At 42.8% G+C, this 20840-nt stretch overlaps 1 protein-coding gene across 1 annotated transcript in view; it reads right to left on the bottom strand.

Moving 5' to 3' along the window:
- LRCH2 (leucine rich repeats and calponin homology domain containing 2) overlaps nt 1–20840 on the bottom strand; it is a 75892-nt gene that overhangs the window by 22656 nt on the left and 32396 nt on the right. The window contains exons 3-14 of the mRNA XM_069943272.1: nt 19446–19572; nt 19259–19364; nt 18297–18433; nt 17395–17528; nt 15218–15305; nt 13812–13920; nt 12135–12238; nt 11979–12046; nt 10808–10915; nt 5529–5574; nt 3654–3764; nt 279–323 (exon numbers count right to left, since the gene is read on the bottom strand). Coding sequence (XP_069799373.1) covers nt 279–323; nt 3654–3764; nt 5529–5574; nt 10808–10915; nt 11979–12046; nt 12135–12238; nt 13812–13920; nt 15218–15305; nt 17395–17528; nt 18297–18433; nt 19259–19364; nt 19446–19572 — 1183 coding nt within the window. The remainder of the gene's footprint in view (nt 1–278; nt 324–3653; nt 3765–5528; nt 5575–10807; nt 10916–11978; nt 12047–12134; nt 12239–13811; nt 13921–15217; nt 15306–17394; nt 17529–18296; nt 18434–19258; nt 19365–19445; nt 19573–20840) is intronic.

The following is a 20840-nucleotide window of genomic DNA, read 5'->3' as shown; positions in this document are numbered from 1 at the left end:
ATAGTAGAAGCCTAGCAAGATCCTGTCCCAGTCTTCCACAGCTGACCCTGCTTAGATTTTGCCCTGCATGGAAATTCCCTTTGGATAGGGACATACTCTCAAGGTTATAGGTTTCTTTTTCTAACTTTTTAAAGCAATAAAAAACATGTTGAAAGTATTAAAAAAAAACAAAAAAGAAACAGAGCATACAAAAAGCAATGGATTGGGTGCGCATGCATATCATGTGTGAATATCATTCCACTTAGGCAGAATATAGAGGACATTTCTAAACGTCTCACCTCATCGTTGTCATGTCCACTTGAACACTTCCGAGAAGATTTGTACTGTGAAAATAAAATGAGAACGGAGTTAGAAAAGTTATGTGAAGATTACAGATGTGGTGTTCATCAGGAGAATTACAGTCATGAGAAAAGGAAAGTACATTCTCGAACCCGGGACAACACCCTTTGAGGCCAGAGCTACACTGTTACTTCCGCACTACAAGACTGATTTTAAGAAAAAAGTCACTAAGGCCTAAGGGTAGACACACACTGGGCTGATTTGCTGCACAAAATCTCTGCAGATTTTTACTTTCCCTAATGACATTATTGGACATTATACATCCACTCTGCAGCTCAATGTCAGTAAGGGAAAATTTTTACGGCCCCCCCATGACCGTGTCAGTTTTTACTTTCAAGAAATCCTGATCAGGTGACCTTCAGGAAACAATCAGGATTTCATGACAGTAATCTGCTTATACATTCAGGGAACCATAGAAAGAGTCTTCAAGCTTTCCTGATGAGCATCCAGAAAACACCAGGAAAGCATTAGGATTTCCTGAGCTCCCATAGACTTCTATGGGGACATTCGTTCAGGAGAATAGGTCAGGAAATTATAGAACCTGTCATATTTTCATCAATATTTCCTGAATGGACACCCTTTAGGAAAATTCCTGAAGGGTGTCAGTGTTCAGGAAAATCTGTGCGTTATCAGGATTTCCCAACCCATTTATTGAAGTGTGAAGGGGGCCTCAGTTTTTACTGTCAGGAAATCCTGATCAGGAGGCCTAAAAAGGCTTGAGGAAAGCATAGGCATTTAATGACAGTAATCAATTTTTACCTTCAGGAAACCATCAGGAAATGCCTTCAGAATTTCCTGATCAGAACAAAAAAATATATATATTTTCAATTTGGTCTAGTATGACAACATACATTACATATACCCTACATGACCCTTAGTGTACTGTGACATTCTCTAATCTGTTGCAGAACTACAACTCCCATTGTGAGTGTAGCTACCACACACCATGCTGAGAGATTTAGTTCTACAGTTTACCCTATATACCATGCCGAGATGGGGTGTCATTGCTGGAGAGGATCGCATCGCTGCTGCTTAGGTTGGTTAAAATCCTGACCTATTCTCCAGAACAGACACCCTTTAGAAAAGATCCTAAGGGGTGTCCTTGACTAATGTAAATCTACAGGTCTGGATTTCCTGAAAAGAAAAACGAACGTATTTTCAGGTTGTGTGAAGGGGGCCAATAGATTCACCTTACAGGTATTATAATCTGCTGCTGTGAGAATCAGTCCGAAGAACTGAAATCATGTTGTAAAGAAGAATGACAAATTTCTCCAGAATGACGCAAGGGATTGATAAAGTTATAAAGAGAACCATTACAATCAACCAAACAATTTATGGGGTGTACTTAGTTTTTCCACACATGGCTTTTCCATTCTGGTTCCATTTATATTAAACAAATAATGACACAGTGGAATCTGTTGCGTGATGTCATTTATCCAACCTTGCATTTACACAATCTTAACACCTCCTAAGGACCAGATTTTCTTTATTGTAAGTCTTCCTGTAAACTCCCCAAAAGTTGTAACCGAAATCGGAGGGTATCTTTAAAATGAACACAAGTTGTCAGGCACTTCACATAAAAACTTTATTCCTTCTTCATTAAAATTCCACAGGCACAGACGCCAAGTGCCCCGTCCAAAAGTGCCTTTTAGTGTAAGTGCGTATGGAATGTTAATGAAGGAGGAATAATGCATTATGTGTTTATAAGAACAATTGGCGGATGACTTTTGTTCATTTCAAAGTAAACCACTCATCCAAATAAAGGCTGCAGTGGATCCAAGGAGGGTGAATACTAAATTATCTGTATATTAATGAGATAAACTATCTTCCCTAGTAAAGCTCTGGGACTCTAGTTCTCTACACAAGTTTCTGTTTTCATGCATTTTAAAGAGGTCATCTGTGTTCCAAAAATACTTATCCCAGAAATAAGACCATCAATATTAGATCGGTGGAAATCTGGTTACCGCAACCCCGACCCATCGGCTGTCTGAGGAGGTGCTCATTTCTGCAAATGCCGGACTATATGCGCAGGACGTGTAAGGTAATGCAGTGACGTCTGGAGGATTCGAATCTGACCCCACTGCGGTACATCACACCACAGCAATTGCCAAGTACAGCACATGTAGACATTTGGAAGGCCCCTGTGTCACAGCCTCTTTAGGTCGGCCGATTGGAAGGGGTGCCAGGAGTCAGATCCCTAATAAGAGAGGATTACAATTCTTAAAGGCTGTGAAGAGCCTGACTGGTAGGTTTGTTTTTGCATTTGTTTTATTTAACTCTTTACCTTTATTGATAAAAAAAAATAAAATAAGAGTAGAGCCACCCAGGTGCTTGTCTTTTGTAAGGCCAGCAGTGCTTTTTAAGAAATCTTCTAATCTACCTTAAGGTGTAACGTAAAACATTTGTGAAGTCAAGGACTCATCTGTATTCATGGAGCTTTCGTTTTTAATCGGTACCATTTGTATTCTTTCCAGTCTGACACAGTGCTCTCGGCTGGCACTTCTGTCTGTGACAGGAACTGGAAGAGCTGGAGAGGATTGCTATGGGGACAGTTCCTGTCATGGACAAAGGTGGCAGCAGAGAGCACTGTGTCAGACTGGAAAGAATACTCCACTTTCTGTAGGACATACAGCAGCTAATAAATACAGTATATGACACGGATGTCTGTCGCAGCAGTATATACTAATAGTTCAACTCAAACAACCGCTTTTATTATCAAAATCTCTTTAATAATACGTGTGATGGAACAAAATCCCTCCACAAGTTGACACTGCCACCTAGTGGCGCTGATTATTGCATACAATGCCTTTAAATGTTATACATACTACACAGATGACACATAGGCAATAAGATGGCCAATACAAGCAGTGTACAAAAACCAAGAACACCACGTTTGTTTTGTGGTATGAAAAGGAAAAAAAAAGGCCAACGGCTGACACTGTATGCATATTGTGGAGTTTACATTGTATTTTGGATCTATACACCTATAAAATGATCCTGTCCTCTTCATACACAGGAATGTACCTGTGTTTTCTATAGGGAAGGGTAAGCCGCAGCCAGAGTGCTCTGGTGGTGGCTTACGGCTCTGAGAACAAAAGGAATGGGTAGGTTAAATTTCATCATCCCAGACATACTCTGTCGGTGGAGTGTCAGGACCTTCATATACTTTATACTCATATTGACTATAAATACAGAAATATGTATTTCTAATTACTGTGGATACTCTTAGCTCTGGTGCCTGGGGTCTGTACAGGGAAATACAGATATACAAGAACCAATGCAACACAGTAAATAGTCAACTGTTCAACCGCTACCTTGAAGTACTCTTTTCTAGTCTGCTTGGATCGCCGTCTCTCCTCCGCTTGCCATACTGCACACTCAGCGGCTGGCCACCCCTGCTCATTGATCCGGTCCTTCTCCCCATCCTGCAGAAGAAACATTACATTACACATATGAAAGTCCTTGGCGATGGGCACAACTCGACAAGAACAGAGTGCTTGTGCAGTGTTGGCGCCATCTCTGGAGTATCACACATTTTTGCTATATTGCCGCCCACATAGCCTACCTGCAGTAATGGCTTAATTCCTATTCTTTAATCCCTGATATGTGGCCACTGTATGAGCGGGGAGTGAAAAGCCATACAAAGTAGACAAGCTGTCTTTTAGATTACAGAACTACTTTTATACAGGATCCCACTGTAACTAGGGCTTATGCTCACCACATAGAGCTGTAAACGGATCACACATTTTTGTCTTATTTGTATGGAATTTGACAAAAATAACTGACGTTTGCTATGCTCAGACTTTCTCCCCTAGAAGCATTGTGTCCAGAAAAGAACAGCTCCGAAATTAGCCTGTACGGGAGCAAACAAAGGCTGTACTTTTCCTTACCACAGCACAATACACCCACCGTTTTCACAGGTACAGGCTTTGTAAATTAGGCCTAAAAGGTCCCCATACACTTTATATTTTTTTTTGTCATCCGTACCCCATACAGTGTATGGGGCTCTCCCACCCATTTACCGACCCATGAGCTGCACCAAACGTTACCAAAAATGGGGGAGGGTGGGGAGAGGACAGAAGAGATAACTGATTGCCAAACATCAGGTGATTGTTCATCCATCAGTTACTGAACGTGTATGGCCACCTTAAAGTGTACCTGTTTAAATTTTTTTTTTGCAGAAATCATTAGTACCGGTGATTTTAAGAAACTTTGTAATTGGGTTTATTAGCTGAAAAATGCATTTTTATCATCATGAGAAAGCAGTTTGAAGCTCTCCCCCGTCTCAATTGTTCTTTATGGAGAGGGGAGGGGTGGAGGGAGATGAGGCACCAAAACAGGACAACAAAGAGTTAATTTACAGCTACATCACCGGGCTATCTCCTCTGAAGTCAGCACTGACCTCTGAATAGGAGCTTTCATGCAGCTCCCGCTGTATGCAGCTCCCTCTTCACTCCTCCCACCTCCCCTCTCCATAGAACAGACAGGGGCACGTCTGATACAACAAGACACAATTTCCTGATAATTTGCAGTGAATGGAAAAGAGGGGAGGCCTGGGGAAAGTCTTTTTGAATGCAGATAATGCCATATTTGGCTAATAAACCTAATTGCAATGTTTCTTAAAATCGCCTGGACTATTGATTTCTGAAAAAAAAGGAGAATAAAAATAGACAGTGAAAAGCCTCTAGGAGACAGTGAACCAGAGAATTACGCATCTACTACAAAATATCTAGATCGGGGCGTCAATATCACTGCCCTCCAGCTGTTGTAAAGCTACAATTTCCATCATGCCTGGACAGCCAAAGCTCTAGCTACCCAGACATGATGGGAATTGTAGTTCTTCAATAGATGGAGGGATGCAGTTTGATGCCCTAAATCTAGATGACTGCCCATACATGTAAGATATTATTTTGTATACTGACAGGTCAAAGGCAGCACTTTTTGGAAGTACATGTGGTGTAATGCTAACATCACAATCTATGGTCAGACATGGTGGTGTCAAGGTTGAGGGACAAATATTTTTTCCCAGTACTGCACATATCAGAATGACCACTGTAATGTCCTAATTCTGATGGCGTCCCCTCTCAGGTTTATTTCCCTAGACCAAAGTAATTTTTAGTTCCACCTACACATCTACTTACAATACCTAAAAGGAGATTAGGGACTGCTGTAATGGAGAAGCTTCTTACCTGCCAGTTACATGGCGACAGCTGAGAATGATCTCCCGAACAGCCACTGGAAGAACAAGAGGGCCACAATAAATACACCTACCGAAGCTACACAAACTAATCTGAACAGCCACAACAACATCTTTTTAACCAATTTGTGCAGATTTATAAAATCAGTTAATTCTGTACTGCAGGGTAATAAAGTTACTCATAAGAATGTGGTTTACCATGTTTTTGTGTACATTAAAAGTAACCATTTAAAAACAGATATGTTAAAAGGACTGCAAAAACGCAGTAAACACTTCAGTAATGTTTCAGAGAAGACGACCAAAGTAATTCAAAAAGTAGACAGCAACTGTACCATCAGGTTAAAAATTTTTTTTTTAACATTAGCTGAACATTGCTGGTTGCGCAGTCCATTTTTTTAAAATGCCACCCAGTTCCATTCTTTGCCGTGCACTGGGGGCAGTCCCAACGCCTCCCAGTGTGACCATATCACCTCTCTGTGACGCAGCTTTTCTTTTCAGTCTGACACAGTGCTCTCTGCTGCCACCTCTGTCCAGAGCACCAACAAATTCCCATCGAAAACATCTCCGGTCTGGTGGACAGTCAATGTCTTGGACACAAATGTCAGCAAAGAGCACTGTGTCAGACTGGAATGAAAACACCATTTGCTGCAGGACATACAGCAGCTGATACTCAAGATTTTTAAATAGAAGTAAATTAAAACTCTATATAACCTTCTAAAACTAGTTGATTTGAAAGAGAAAGATTGTCGCTGAATAACCTCTTTAAAATCTAGAAAATGATAGAAAATCTTCTGCCTTCCAGCTGCGAATCGTACCCTTCCATGATGGGAATCAGTCTTGCAACAGCTGGAGGGCCAAAGGTTTCCCATCCATATTGAGCACTATCCTACTGTGGAACATTTGCCACCCAGCAGCACTTCCTACCAAATATAAAAGCTTGATAAGTGGATGACTGTGACTTACAGCCATGAGCTGTACACTGTGTAATAAAGCTGCTGTGTACAGATCAGGAGGTGGAAGACACAGGGAGCAAGCTGTGCATGACTCCAACATGTTATATTAAAGGTTTAAACCCGGGGTGGGGAACCTTTTCCATGTCGAGGGCCGGTCGGGCATTTATAAAATCATTCGAGGGCCGCATACCGTGCGCAGCAGGGTAGCGTGGGTTTGCAGCACCCAGGGCAAGGCAAAGTATTGTTCCCCTAATGCCCCTGCTATTGTAGTTAACCCTCTGTGATGCCCCTTGTACCTGATGTGAATCCTTAGTGATACCCTGTAGCCTGAGTTAACCCCCCAGTCATGTCCCTGGTAGCCTAATTACCCCCCCCCCCTCACACCCAATGATGCCTCTGGTGAGGGGGGGATTAATGTGCCTGGTGGCCTAGTTAACCCCCCAGTCAGGTCCCTGGTGGCCTTCTTAACCTCCCAGTCAGTTCCCTGGTGGCCTTCTTAACCCCCCAGTCAGGTCCCTGGTGGCCTTCTTAACCCCCCATCCCCCCCAGTCATGTCCCTGGTGGCCTTCTAACCCCCTCAGTCATGTCCCTGGTAGCCTAGTTAAGCCCCTCAGTCATGTCCCTGGTGGCCTTCTTAACCCTCTCAGTCATGTCCCTGGTGGCCTAGTTAATCCCCAGTGCCTGCCCCCAATAAAAAAAAAAATAAACATCCCACTCACCTTTCCTCCGCTCCCACGCTATCCAGGTCCTCTTCTCCCTCCTCTCTTCTGTGCCGGTCTTCTCCTGCAGACGGCGCGCGGTGAAATGACGTCATTGCGCGCGGCCCGCAGGAGTCACAAGACGTGCGCCGCTCTGTTGGGGAAGGAGCCGGCACAGACACAGGAAGATGCTGTGTATGCCGGCTCCTGCCTCACCACCGCGGCGCACATCACAGGAGAGCCGCAAACCGCAGAAGACGTGTGCCTCTCTGGAGGAGAAGGAGCCGGCATACACAGTGTCCTCCTGTGTCTGGTAACCGTCACAGACACAGGAGGAAGCTGTGAATGCCGGCTCCTTCTCCTCCAGAGCAGCGCATGTCACAGGGGTGCCGCGGGCCGCATCCGGAGGTGTCAGGGGCCGGATGCGGCCCGCGGGCCGGAGGTTCCCCACCCCTGGTTTAAACACATAAAAGATCATTATGACTGATGTATATATAAAAAGAAACATTAAGGCTTATAGCATGCAGTATGCAAGTACAATGAAACTGGATTAAAATCTGATGAACACGTCATAGTTTACCCTAAGTAACTGTGATACCTTGACGCCCGGCCAGCTGCTCTGGTCCTCTGGAAGAGCTTTTCACTGAATGAAGTCCTATAACTTAATGGCCTCCGTCTGGTGACAAATTTCAATCAAACCAACCAAACCCAAAAGATGCAGAAAGCAGTAGGAGATAGTTCGGAAAGTGAAGAGTTGTTAGTTTTGTCAGGAAAGGAAAGAGAAAGATTAAGATTAGATGTCAGGATTAGTGACAGCAGAGGGAAGAATAAATCAGAAAAGAGTTAAAGAGTCATGGTCATATTTTTTCCCCCTCAGAAATCAACAGTACAGGCGATTTTAAGAAACTTTGTAAATCGGGCTTATTAGACAAATATGCTATTTTCTGCATTCAAAAAGACTTTTCCCAGCCCCCCCCCCCTGCTCTTTTCCATTCACTGCAAATTATCAGGAAATTGTGTCTTGTTGCATCAGACATGCCCCTGTCTGTTCTATGGAGGGGGGAGGAGGGAGATCAGTCAGCAGCAGAGAACAAAGGATTACACAGTGGGAGCTGTATGAAAGCCGCTATTCAGAGGTCAGTGCTGACTTAAAAGGGAACCTGTCACCCCCCTCCGTGCCGGGGTGAAGGCCGTCCGACTCCCTGCTAGAGTCCAGCATACTTACTCCATCTCGCCAAGCCCCACTCCTGGAGCCGGTCCCGGGGCGGAGATATCCTTTTCGGAAGCCCGGTGCGCAAGCTGCATAGGCAAGTTCGATGCCCATAGAGAATGAATGGAGCAGTCATTCTCTATAGGCGTCGAACTCATCTCTGCAGCGCGTGCGCCGGGCTTCCGACAAGGATATCTTCGTCCTGCCGACTTGGCAAGATGGGGTAAGTATTCGGGGCTCTAGCGGGGGGTCGGGTGGCCTTCCCCACCGGCACGGGGGGGGGGGGGGGGGGGGGGGTGACTGTTCTCTTTAAGAGGAGATATTAGCTGTAACTTAACTCTTTAAAGACAGGGGGAGAGCTTCAAACTGCTTTTTCTTGATAAAAAAGCATTTTTCAGCTAATAAACAAAAAGTTTCTGAACATCGCCTGTACTATTGATTTCTGCAAAAAAAATAAATGTAAAATGACAGTGACACTTTAAGAAAGAAAAGAGTTAAAGGGGTTACCTAGAAGCCATAGCCAAACTGGAGACAACAGTGGAGCACTTTCTGGAAGAAAGCGGCCATGTTTTTCTGATCCTGGATAACCCCTTTCAGCAAAAATATATTTTGTCAAGTGCAGATTACACTCCTAAAGCGTAATCTATAAGGTGTAAGGTTGCCCAATAAGTCACTCCCTACCCTGAGATATAACAGTTGAGTACCTGTATTCTTCTTACAATGCCCTGTATTCAGTGTGTTGCAATATGCTGGTTGGCAGAGTGTTATCAACTTTACTATAGAATCAACATACACATGTTTTACTGTCCTGCTAGTCGCATGAGTACATGCGTTTATGTAGTTCTCAGATAAAAGTAAGGTGGCTCCAAATGTTACGCTTCTTGAACTCTTAACACAACCTTATAGACTAAACAGTAATATTTCTGTACAGCAGGTGGCACCATTGCAATACTTTTAAATTTGGAGCAGAGTTTTGTTTCAGCTGCTAAGAGGTTCCCCATAAGACTGTAACAAGAGCTGTCATTATAAGTAGGCACAGGGTAGTGGTAGGCGATTCTGGAGAAGACAACTTATCATGGTAGAGCCCCTATTACACAGGGCGATCTCCAGGAGCAAGCAACAACCTTTCAGGTCAGCGCCTGCTTGCTTCTTGTTCCCCACTCACTGCCAGTGCTATTACACGCACAGATAGTGAGCGGGTAAGTACGGGGGGAGGAAGGGGCGGTTGGTGGGGATGGTACAGGTGCCACCCATAGGAGATAGATCATCCAGGGAGCCCATAGGAGATAGCGGTTGTATGCTGCTGCCGATTCTATTACATGGAGGGATGGCAGCATATCGTTGCTATCCTCCTCGTTTGTCTTTCAACATGTTGAAAGACATTTAAAGAAAACGATCAGCCAACATTGGCAACGATCAGCTGATATGCACTTCTATTACACAAAGCGATTATCGGCCGCACTGGCTAATAATCGGCCAAATACGGTAGATAATCGCTTTGTGTAATAGTGCTTTAAAATAATAATTTTTTGTAAACTGCTTCTTAAAGAAGGGGATTATGGACTAAAAGAATAAACTACCTCACTGTATTTGTGTAAAGGTCTTTTTACACCCATGTACATGTCATAGGGTTATTAGGTTTGCTTAAAAAAAAAAAAAAAAAAGTTACACAAAAACTACAACTATATCCCTCTCATATGCTCTACTAATTCAGCCCTCCTTTGTTATGATGTATTTGCAGAGACAGAGAGGGCAGACACACTCATCTGGAGTCCTAAGTGCAGCAGGTGTGCTAGATCTTCCAGAACACTGGTGTCAAACTGTGGCCCTCCAGCTGTTGTCCACCTAAATCTTTGGTTGTTTAGACAAGATGGGAGTAGTCATTTTGCAGCAGCTGGGGGGGGCTGAGAGTTTGACAGCCCTGCTATAGGACTCAAATGTGATAGAGCTGCAGTCTGTTTCCTTGGGAGGGGTTCCAGCTCCTACATGCAAAACAGCAGTGTCAGGCTACATCACAGATTACATATATCACAGTATGCCTGGTCCCCACCAAAGAAGGCTGGAATTCTATATTCAGCAGCAATCTGTGCATGATAGGAGAGGGGCTCAGAGAGCAACATAATGGGCAAAGCTGGGCGGACAGGGGGCTGAGAACTGCCATGAGGGATCTGATAATGCACTTCTATAGTTCGGACAGACTACTTCCAGTTACACACGAGAGAATGTATTTTCTGATGGTCATGGTCCCATGACCCAGCTGCAGAAATTAAATATAAGGAAGTAAGGAATGCTGGGTTAGCATTGTAAGAGGGGAAAAAACAAACAAACCTGGAGAGCTTAAATTAGGCTTCATTAGGTTTCATGTGAGAACACAGCCTTAAAACTCAGTAGTCTCTGCAGAATACGATACCTGTTGTGCTTTTCTTGCTGCAATAACTGTGCTGCTATTTTTCTCAGATCTGTTACTTCTTTAATTTCATCCTCTTCTTCCTCTTCTAATAACTGCTCCTTCTGAAGCCTAAGTAGTAATATAAATTAATAGGGTTAGATTTAAAAAAAAAAAAAAAAATCACAGTACTAAGCAATTTACGGCTGCCTTGGTCATGAGAAGCCATGTGACTTGTCATGCTTTATACAGTCCTAGAGAGCAACAATATAAAGCATTATTTTTCCCTACAGCAAGTAAGGCAGGTTTTCCACAGTAAGGGTAGCTTCACACGTACCGGATCCGCAGTGGATTTCACGCTGCGAGTTTGCAGCGAAATCCGCTGCGGATCCTGGTAGTGTGAAGCTGAATGGGTCGCATACCTGCAGAGAAATTTTCATTCCGCCGCCAGCATGTGACCCGGCCTATTTAAACCCCCCCCTCGCAGCCCCCGGCTCGGAGCATACATTACCTGCTCGGCGCCGCGGCTGTGTGTGAGGCTAGCGGCTCCCCTCGCTCTTCAGCCAATCAGTGCACCGTAGCACTGATTGGCTAATGGGGAGCCAGAAGCCTCACACACAGCCGTGACGCCGAGCAGGTATATGTATGCTCGGAGCCGGGGGCTGCGAGGGGGTTAAAGAGGCCGGGTCACATGCTGGCAGCGGAATGAAAATTTCTCTGCAGGTATGTGACATCTTGTTATATCGACAATCCACATGGATAACAAGTTGATCGCTCTAGGCCCAACGATCAGCTTGATATCCTCCATGGATCGGGGATAAACTTGTATAAGAATTCTCCTTCACAAGTTAAAGGGTTATGCAGGATTAGAAAAACATGACTGCTCCTGTCCACCTGTCCACCACTTGTGTCTGGTATTGAAGCTCAGCAAATTTGAAGTGTATAATGCCGAGCCGCAATAGTACACTCAACAGATGGGGCAATGTTTTTTGGGGAAAAAAAACTGCAATCTATTCCCAACATACACAACTAATCAAGTACTGCATGAATTGATAGAAAATTTTATGTACCCAAACTCTTGCCATCTGCCCTCTGTCAGGTGTTGTAATGACCTGATATGTTGACTACTGAGGGGACCAGATCATCATATACTTTCCATCACAGTGATCAGACAGAAATAATAAAAAAAAATAACCTTTGTTCTTCTTCCCATTCTTCATTCTCTTCAACTTTCTCTGATTTATCACTTAGTTTCCCTCTTTCCTTAAAGAAATAAATCAGGACACATAAATCAAAAAGAAAACATTAAAAAGAGCGAGAGCAAGGCAGGTTAGATTATTATGGAAACTACCTTAATATAAGAAACAAAGGGTCCAGTAAGCTGCACATCGCCATGATCAGACATAGCGGGATCCTCTGCACTGGGGTCATAGTCGTAAATCTCCTGATCTTGACCTGTATTGTTAAATAATTTCTTAAGTCACCAAGGTTTGTGAATTGCAACACATTAGATATCTTTGGTACATCACATATAAAGCAATTTCTCCATTATTTTGTGTATAGTAATTACACACTCAGTAGCTACTCTCAAAAAGGAAGAGAGACGGCTCTATAGCGCCACCTAGATGATGACTAACTTTTGGAAGAGATGCTGGTTTAGCCGATAATCTCTAGTCATGTTTCATGGTTATAAGGGGTCTGGCACCGACTATAATAGAATATGCTTTTCCCCTATCAATACTGAAACAAGCCACTAGGAAGATATTACACAAGAAAACAATGGGCTTAGTTAATAAAAATCAATTGATATTTGATTGTATATTAAAAAGATACCTGTTCAAGCATCGTATATTATATGTAAAAAATAACAAGTAAGAAAACATAACAATAAAAATGGTGTCAGCTAATATAACTCATTAACAGTGCTGCGGCTGTGAAACACACTGTCAGGACCTCCAGCTACATGACATGATAGGGATACCCATAATCTTATTACATGAGATTCTTAATATAACAAGTCTCACAGTACCCCCTATATCTTTCCTTATATAATGCCAAGGAGTCTATAACTGGTTACTATCACAACCTCAGTCCATATTGAACTCACCCATATTGCTGCACACCAAAGGAGCCGTCCCTACATACGTTTCGCTAAATGAGCTTCATCAGGGAACTCAAATGAATAAACTGAACGGTTTTATCTTTCTGCCTGTAGGGCTGTGTGAGGGTCATTTTTTTGCGCTATGATTGGTAGTTCTGATCGGTAACACATTTGTATATAAAGGACTATTTGATCAATTATTTTTCAATTTTTTTTTTCTTGGATGTGACCAAAATTCTGCAAATTTGGACTTTGGTGGGGTTTTTCGTGCTTACATTGTTAACCGTGCAAGATAGGGAATGTGACAATTTAAGTGTTGAAGTGACTCTGTACCCACAATCTGCTCGTACAAACGGATAGCTGCTTTTTATCAGAAACCTGTCCTGGGGTCCGTTCGGCAGGCGATGCAGTTATTGTCCTAAAAAACAACTTTTACACTTGCAGCCCTGTGTCAAATTGGTGTGGCCTAGAGTACCCATGCCCTAGGCTTGCACCACCTCTCCGTCCCTCCTCCCCACCCTCTACACCATAAGGAATGTCCCAAGCAGGATTTCTCCTATACATCACTTGTCTGAACACTGCAAGTGCAGGATCGTTAAGGCACCTGGGTCAGACATGTGGTGAATGGAAGAAATCCTGCTTGGGGCATACCTAATGGTGGCAAAGGCAGGGAGGAGGGATGGAGAGGCAGGGCTTAGACACTCTAGGCCACGCCAATTTGACACAGGGCTGCAAGTTTAAAAGTAGTGTTTTAGGACAATAACTGCATCACCTGCCGAATGGACCAAATGACAGATGTTGGATGAAAAGCAGCTGACGGTACAAGCTGTTTGGGGTGACAGATTGTAGGTACAGAGACGCTTTAGTTCAGGCAATTATGCATGCCTGAATTATTGTATTGTAATGTTAACAAGTTCACAATGTTACCTTTATGAGAGTCCAGTTTACATCCTAGCAAATGATTGTCATTTTTCAGTGCCTGGTCTCTTGATTCCGATACCTGAGAGTGAAGGCTGATTGTGTCATCGTCAGAAGGCTACACAGCAAAAGAGAAAATAAGGATGACAGGTGAGCGTACATAAATAACACCCGAAATCATTAACACCAACCCTCTCCATGGAAAACTACACGATTGTTCTTGCCTTAAAAATAATGCAATTCTGCTCTGTTCACACAACGTATGGCCGTTCTGACAGTCATACATTGCATAGAGTACAATGGTTAATTGAGTTGCAGGCACACACATGTGCCCGCAATACAAATAAAATGATGTTCCTGCAGCCGATATGGCTGTGTGTTTTAGTTATACAAAATATATACATTTTTTTTATATATGCATGAAATTTTTTTCTTCTTTATTTATGCTCTGTTTGGAATAGTGCAGCATACTAGGCTTCACCATACAGCTGAAAAAAAGTTATATAGTACACAACAGCCAAATGAAGGCCAAAAGAACACTTTTAGCCTCCACTGAATAAACAGGGCTTTATCCAAGTATTGTACTCTGCTATACTTTGCAGTCAAATACCAAGCAAATGGAATAGAGGAAGAGCAGCCTGCTGCCACTCCAATCATTAATGGGACAAGGGATTTGTTCTTAAAAGGAGTTAACTGGTTAGGGAAAACTATATGCAGGTATATACAAAACAATAAAGAAGCTATGCTCCCCTCTCTGCGCTCCCCTGGTATTGTCCTATGCAGTCTCCAGATCCCCGCTGAATGCTTCCACTGACAGACCGCTTAGCCAATCACTGGCAGCGGTGCTGTCCTGTCTCAGCCAGTGGTTGGCTTAGCAGGCAGTCATGGTCTCATAAGTAGAGGTGGGGGCATTCAACTGGGAACCAGAAACATTGTAGGAACACACTTCGGGAGAACAGAGAGGTAAGCACAGATTATTGTTTGATATATACCTGCAACAATCAATTTATAGTTTTCCTTAGCCAAATAACCCCTTTAAGAGGAGTTTTAAGCAATTTTATCTTTTAATCTTAAAAGCTCCTTTAGCAGACAAGCAATAATTTTTTCATTAAAACGATAGGCGTTTAGACAGAAAGAAATTGCTATGAAAAGTGGTTATTGCGATGGTAATTAAAATAGTAAATATGATTTTAAACATAATTTTATATAATATATTTACTATGAATGATTGTAATTGCTTCCATGTATGCTGTGAACGATGAGCGTTTACAGACTTGAGAAAGATTAACAAAGACTTTGGAGATTAGCACAAAAGATGCGAATATACACAAATGGCTCAATACACAAAACACTTATGGGCAATTCTCTGACCAAACTTCATCACTGTAACGAGACAAATGCATTACACAACATACTTCAGTTGTTGACAGACGTTTATCTCCATTGTCGCTGCCAATTCCAGAGTCAGGACCATGGTTTTTACTTGGGTAAAAGTCTTCAATACTAAACAAAAAGGTTAAAAAAAAAAAAAAAGAAGTTTAAAGCCCAATGAAATACAGAAATAAAAGGTATACATGTCTCTACATTAGTAACAGTAGTGCCAGGTACTGAAGTGCTGTCCTGGTCATTTCCAGTTTTTAGAAAGCTAATGTTAACCTGGATTAAAATCATGGACTGGCACCGCTTCAGAGGTCATAAATAAAACGAGTGTGACATACCACAGTGTAACCACTCAATCCATTTTCTAAAAATCTACCTTCATTTTACCAGGCTAAGTTGGTTATTCTTTCATATCCCACCAACATAAATGCAAACATTCAGGAAATGGGCCATAATGCCTAATAGACTACATTGGGTCTAATAAAGTAAATGGGTACACATTGGGATATATGCTTGCATATTTTCTCCATGATTTGTTCCTAGCACACATGTAGCAGTACTGATGTGGGACAAAGCAGCCTCACTTAAACCATTAGGTTTCTTGCACTGCTAATCAGGGTTGTGGAGTCTGAGTCGGAGCTAGCTTTGGCTGGAGTCAGAGTTGGAGTCGGGAAAAAATGTATCGACTCAGACTGCAGCTTTAAAAAAAAAAAAAAAAATCTTTAAAAATGTAGAATTGAATTTTGATATGAATTTTACAAGTTTTGCTCATTATTATATATTATGAGCAACATTCTAATAGGACGCTGGCCCTATTACATAAGGGGGGGTCATGGAAAAGTTGTCAGTCACTATTTGGCAGTTTGTTTCTGAGCTGGAAGAGTCCATTGTGTGGGGGGGAGATCTGTGCTGTTCTCTTCCTGGATGCTGGATGATTGTATATGAGCAGCAGTGTAATATGAAGATATCCTGTGTAATACAGAGGAGGAGAAGACATAAGTAGTGTAGCAGTAACCTCTGTCCTCAATGTGGTGTTTTCTCTCTGGGAGAAGATTGTGTGTTTTTCTTCAGTGTTCTATGGCTGCAGGTGTGTGTGTGTGTGTGTGTGTGTGTGCGTGCGCTATGGCTGCAGTAGGATTTTTGTGTGTGCGCTATGACTACAGCAGGCTGTGTGTGTGCTATGGCTGCAGCAGGCTGTGTGTATGTGTGCTATGGCCGCAGCAAGCCGTGTGTGTGTGTATTGTGCGCTATGGCTGCAGCAAGCTGTGTGTGTGTGTGTGTGTGTGTGTGTGCGCTATGGCTGCAGCAGGCTGTGTGTGTGTGTATACGTGCTATTGCGTGCCCCCACAGTGACCTTCTATTTCACTGTGTGACCCCTCTATTATCACTATGGCTGACCTCTATATTACGGGTATCTGGCAGTGTTAGCAGTGTTTCTTTAAGTATTGTGAATATTTAGTTAAAAACATAGAAGACTGTAAGCAGGAAAAGACCACCTGCTCCATCTAGTCTAGTTGTGAGTAGTTCAGGGCATGGAGGCTGGCTGCATCCACTGCACACACAGGAGAATCTGCTTTATATACAGTATTCCTTTATTCCCTCAGAAGTCGCCCCAGGATCATGTAGGACATTAGGGAGAAGCTGCTGAGCCAGCGTGATAAATAATTCCCCTGGTATATGACCAGCCATTTATGAAGGAGCAGAAGTTGGAGTCGGGAGTCGGTCCTGATAAAATTCAGAAGTTGGAGTCGGAGCTGCAGCTTACCGACTCCACAGCCCTGCTGCTAATTGGTCAGAATTGTTTTCCTTTATTTCAACATCCCTACTTCTAAAGAAATCTGCATAGTGATTTTGCAAGGGGGGGGGGGGGGGGAAGGACAATTCAGTTTTTAGAAGTGGTAAGGCATGAATGAAACCAATCATATGTGGAGAAGGTCTAGCGTGCACACCATATCCCTCTGAAAGCTAACCAGCAGAACCTACTACATCAAGCCATGAGGGGAATGAGGTGAGAACTAGCCAGGAGGCTGCAGAGGTTTCCCTCTGTACCCTAGCACCACCTGCAGCATGGACACATGGTATATGCTGTATTATGTGGAATTAAATAGAAGGCATATATAAGTAGACTATTTTTATTGGTGAGGAATGGAAGTTTTTTTTTGAGTGTTACAGAGCTAACAAAAATAATCTTCGCAAAGTGAAGACAAAGTACCTGTCTGTGAGAGGCTGAGGAGTCAGTCTTTTCACGAGTGAGGGCAAGTCGAGCGAGTCTGGCTTTTTTTCTGTCCTACAGCAAGCGTGAATATTCAGGAACTTAAATATGTGAACTTTTCCTTTTAGGCAAATCTACATTAGAAAGAAAATATATGCTTACGTTTTTGCTTCTGATATTCCAGATTTTGCAGTTCTGTTCCTCAGACAGACTTTAATGTGCCATTTGCCTGTGTACTCCTACAACTTTAAGGGTCCATTTACACAGAAAGATTATCTGACAGATTATCTGCCAAAGATTTGAAGCCAAAGCCAGAAACAGACTATATACAGAGATGAGGTCATAAAGGAAAGCCTGAGATTTCTTCTCTTTTCAAATCCATTCCTGGTTTTGGCTTCAAATCTTTGGCAGATAATCTGTGTAAATGGACCCTAAAAGGTTACTATTAGGGGCCTATTACACGAGGCAATTATCCGACCAATCAGGCCAATTCGGGCGGATATCGCCCCATGTAATAAAAAAACGATCAGAATATTATTATTAATTTATTTATTTATAATCCCATCCACTAGTTGAAGAATAAATCTGCATAAACTCGGCTTGGAAACAAAACGTCAATTTTAGTTTGGAAAAACTGTAAAGTGCTGCAAAATCAATTGGCACCATACAAATAAAAGCATTATAAAACAAAAAAAAATGTTATATCTACAATATGACTGCAGTGTTGCAAACCTACACTCACACCTTTAATCTTGGTCCCCCTAATGGGAAAAAAAAAAGCTCATTCCAATTTTCATAATGAAAGTAATGTAGTCACTAGTGATGGCCTAGTTTGGGATGCCAACAGTTACAGTAAAAGCTGGAATGAGCGTGTTCATTGCTGTGTTCAGACATCCACCTACCTGTGCTGGAGGTATCTGCATAGGATTATTATCCAATATTAATACTTCAAGCTGCCGTAGCTTCCTGTAGCTTACTGGGATTTCTGTAATCTTATTACACGAAAAGTCCAGCTTTACCAGTGGAAGTGACGACAGCTCTAAGGGGAGAAAACAAAAGTGTAAATCGTTTTAGAAGGACACGCTCTTCCTTTAAATACATTATTCAAAAAGATTATAAACAATAAAACATACTGTACATGCATTTTATAATTTACATATCTAACACACACACACACACACACACACACACACACACACACACTGCTTGTGCAAGCTCTGTGATAGCACTCAAACTACACCTATGATCTTCATACTAAGGGTGCCTTTACACATACCGGATTCACAGATTTCACGCTGCGAATCCATGAAGTTAGCTGCGAATCCATGTAGTGTGAAGTAGAATGGGGTTACACATGTAACCCGGCCCCTTTAACCCCCTGCAGCCCACTCCCGGAGCATACATTACTTGCTTGGCGCCGCGGCTGCATGTAAGTCTCCCCTCTGTCCCCATCAGCCAATCAGTGCTGCCTGTGCACTGATTGGCTGATGGGGACCGACGGGAGCCTCACATGCAGCCGCGACGTCGAGCAGGTAATGTATGCTCCTGCCCGCAGGGGGTTATAGGGGCCGGGTTACATACTCGCAGCGGAATAAAAATTCCGCTGCGGGTATGAAACCCCATTGAACTTCATACCACCACGATTCGCAGCGGATTTCGCTGCAAACTCGCAGCGTGAACTCCCCTGCAGATCTGGTACATGTGAAGGTACCCTGAAACAGTGGAGAAATGGCCCGGGAAAGGCCGCAGGAGCTAAAGGATCTTCTGTTAGTATTTAATCTTTACTACTTTACTATTTTACCTCTCAATGTTTGACCAGGACATCATCACAGAACATATAGGTTTTATATATAAGAAAATGTACCATCTGGTAGAACTTTGAGATTATTCCTTCTCAAGTTTAGTTCCCTAAGTGAATGGAGCTTTCCTACTTGAGGTGGAAGAACTTGTATTTCATTGCAGCTGACATCCTGTAACGAAGAGTAAATGATTAAGTAAACCAATAATGGGGAGAAGACAGGGGGGGGGGGGAGAAAAGGAAGCTTACATACCAGTTCCATTAAGCCTTTTAATTTTCCAACCTCTTCAGGAATGGAAACAAGTTTATTATTACTGACAACCAAAACCTTTAGCGGCAAATCAAAGAGATATTTTGGCAACGTTGATAAAAGATTTCGACTGTGAAAGAGAAAATACAAAACTGTTAGATGGCAAAATGAAAACACAGACATGGCAAAAGTTTTATTGGTCGGGGTCTGAGTGTTCTCTCCTAGCTCTAGGTCATATGACCGAGACTAATGCAAGTCTATAGGGCTGTCTTGTTAAACAGACGCAAAGCAAAGAGATGCCCGGCAGCACATGCCTTCTCCTGCTCGGTCACGGACTGAGCACTCAGACCTCCCTCAACTGATAAAAAATATTGAAATGTTTCTATGACATGTCAAAAGTTTTTTTGTGATTACAAGTATGATTTAATAATGACGGCCTTTACTTTCCTAGTAGCTGTGCTTGGTGACGACAAAGAATCAGACTTTTTTTTTCTAGCATTTTGGCCATTTTTTTGTGGTGATTTTTCAGTTTTTTCTGCGGCTAAACACTCCCGCTGCAACTCCCAAGATGGACTCCTCTCGGCAAGGATAGCCTGCTCAGCCAATCACTGGCTGAGATGTTACAGCGCTGAGAGATGGGATGACGGCCGAGACAAGTCCTTCTGGCAGCAGTGTTTAGCGGGACAGCCGGATTAGGGTGAGCATGATGCAGTAAGAATAGTTTGTTTGTTAAGTCCTCCACAAGGGCAGCAAGGCCCCCACCCCTCAATGTGATAACCCCTCCTCTTGGTGCCACATCCCTGCTTATAATAAAGATGCGTCATCGAGAGGAGGGGTTATTGTCCCACTGTGGGGTAACACACCTGCACCCAGTGCTTCAAGCTGGTGCTCAAGCAGAAAACTGTGCCGTGTTTTGAAAAAAGGACCGAGCCACTGGGATTCCTGCACTGGCGCCAAACAGGTACAGCAGAAAAAAAAAAATTCAGTAGGGGCGATGGTACATTCGCTTAACGATGATTATGAGCTGCTTACTGCTCTAAACACACCCAATGCTGTCTATGCTCCCGAACATGGTTTTATTAAGATCTAAAAAAAAAAAAAATTAAAGGTATTGTTTGTTCACGTTATGCATGTTTCTTGCCCCATTTATATGTGTATTTAAAGGAGAACTCTGGTGAAAATTTTTATAAAAAGTATTGTATTGCCCTCCAAAATACATACAAATCACCAATATACACTTATTACGGGAAATGCTTATGAGCATTTCCCTTAAGTGTATATAGGTGATTTGTACAACTTGACAAACATGACAGCTGCATCTAACAGTGTTATTTGCAGTCCATCCCTGGTGTCTAGTGGCGGTGGAGATGCGATCACGGAGGGGGATCCCTTGGTCTT

This window comes from Dendropsophus ebraccatus, chromosome 10 (genome assembly GCF_027789765.1).
Source record: "Dendropsophus ebraccatus isolate aDenEbr1 chromosome 10, aDenEbr1.pat, whole genome shotgun sequence".
Classification (NCBI taxonomy): domain Eukaryota; kingdom Metazoa; phylum Chordata; class Amphibia; order Anura; family Hylidae; genus Dendropsophus; species Dendropsophus ebraccatus.
Note: the sequence above shows the minus strand (reverse complement) of the source record. Positions and strands in the feature narration are given on the sequence as shown.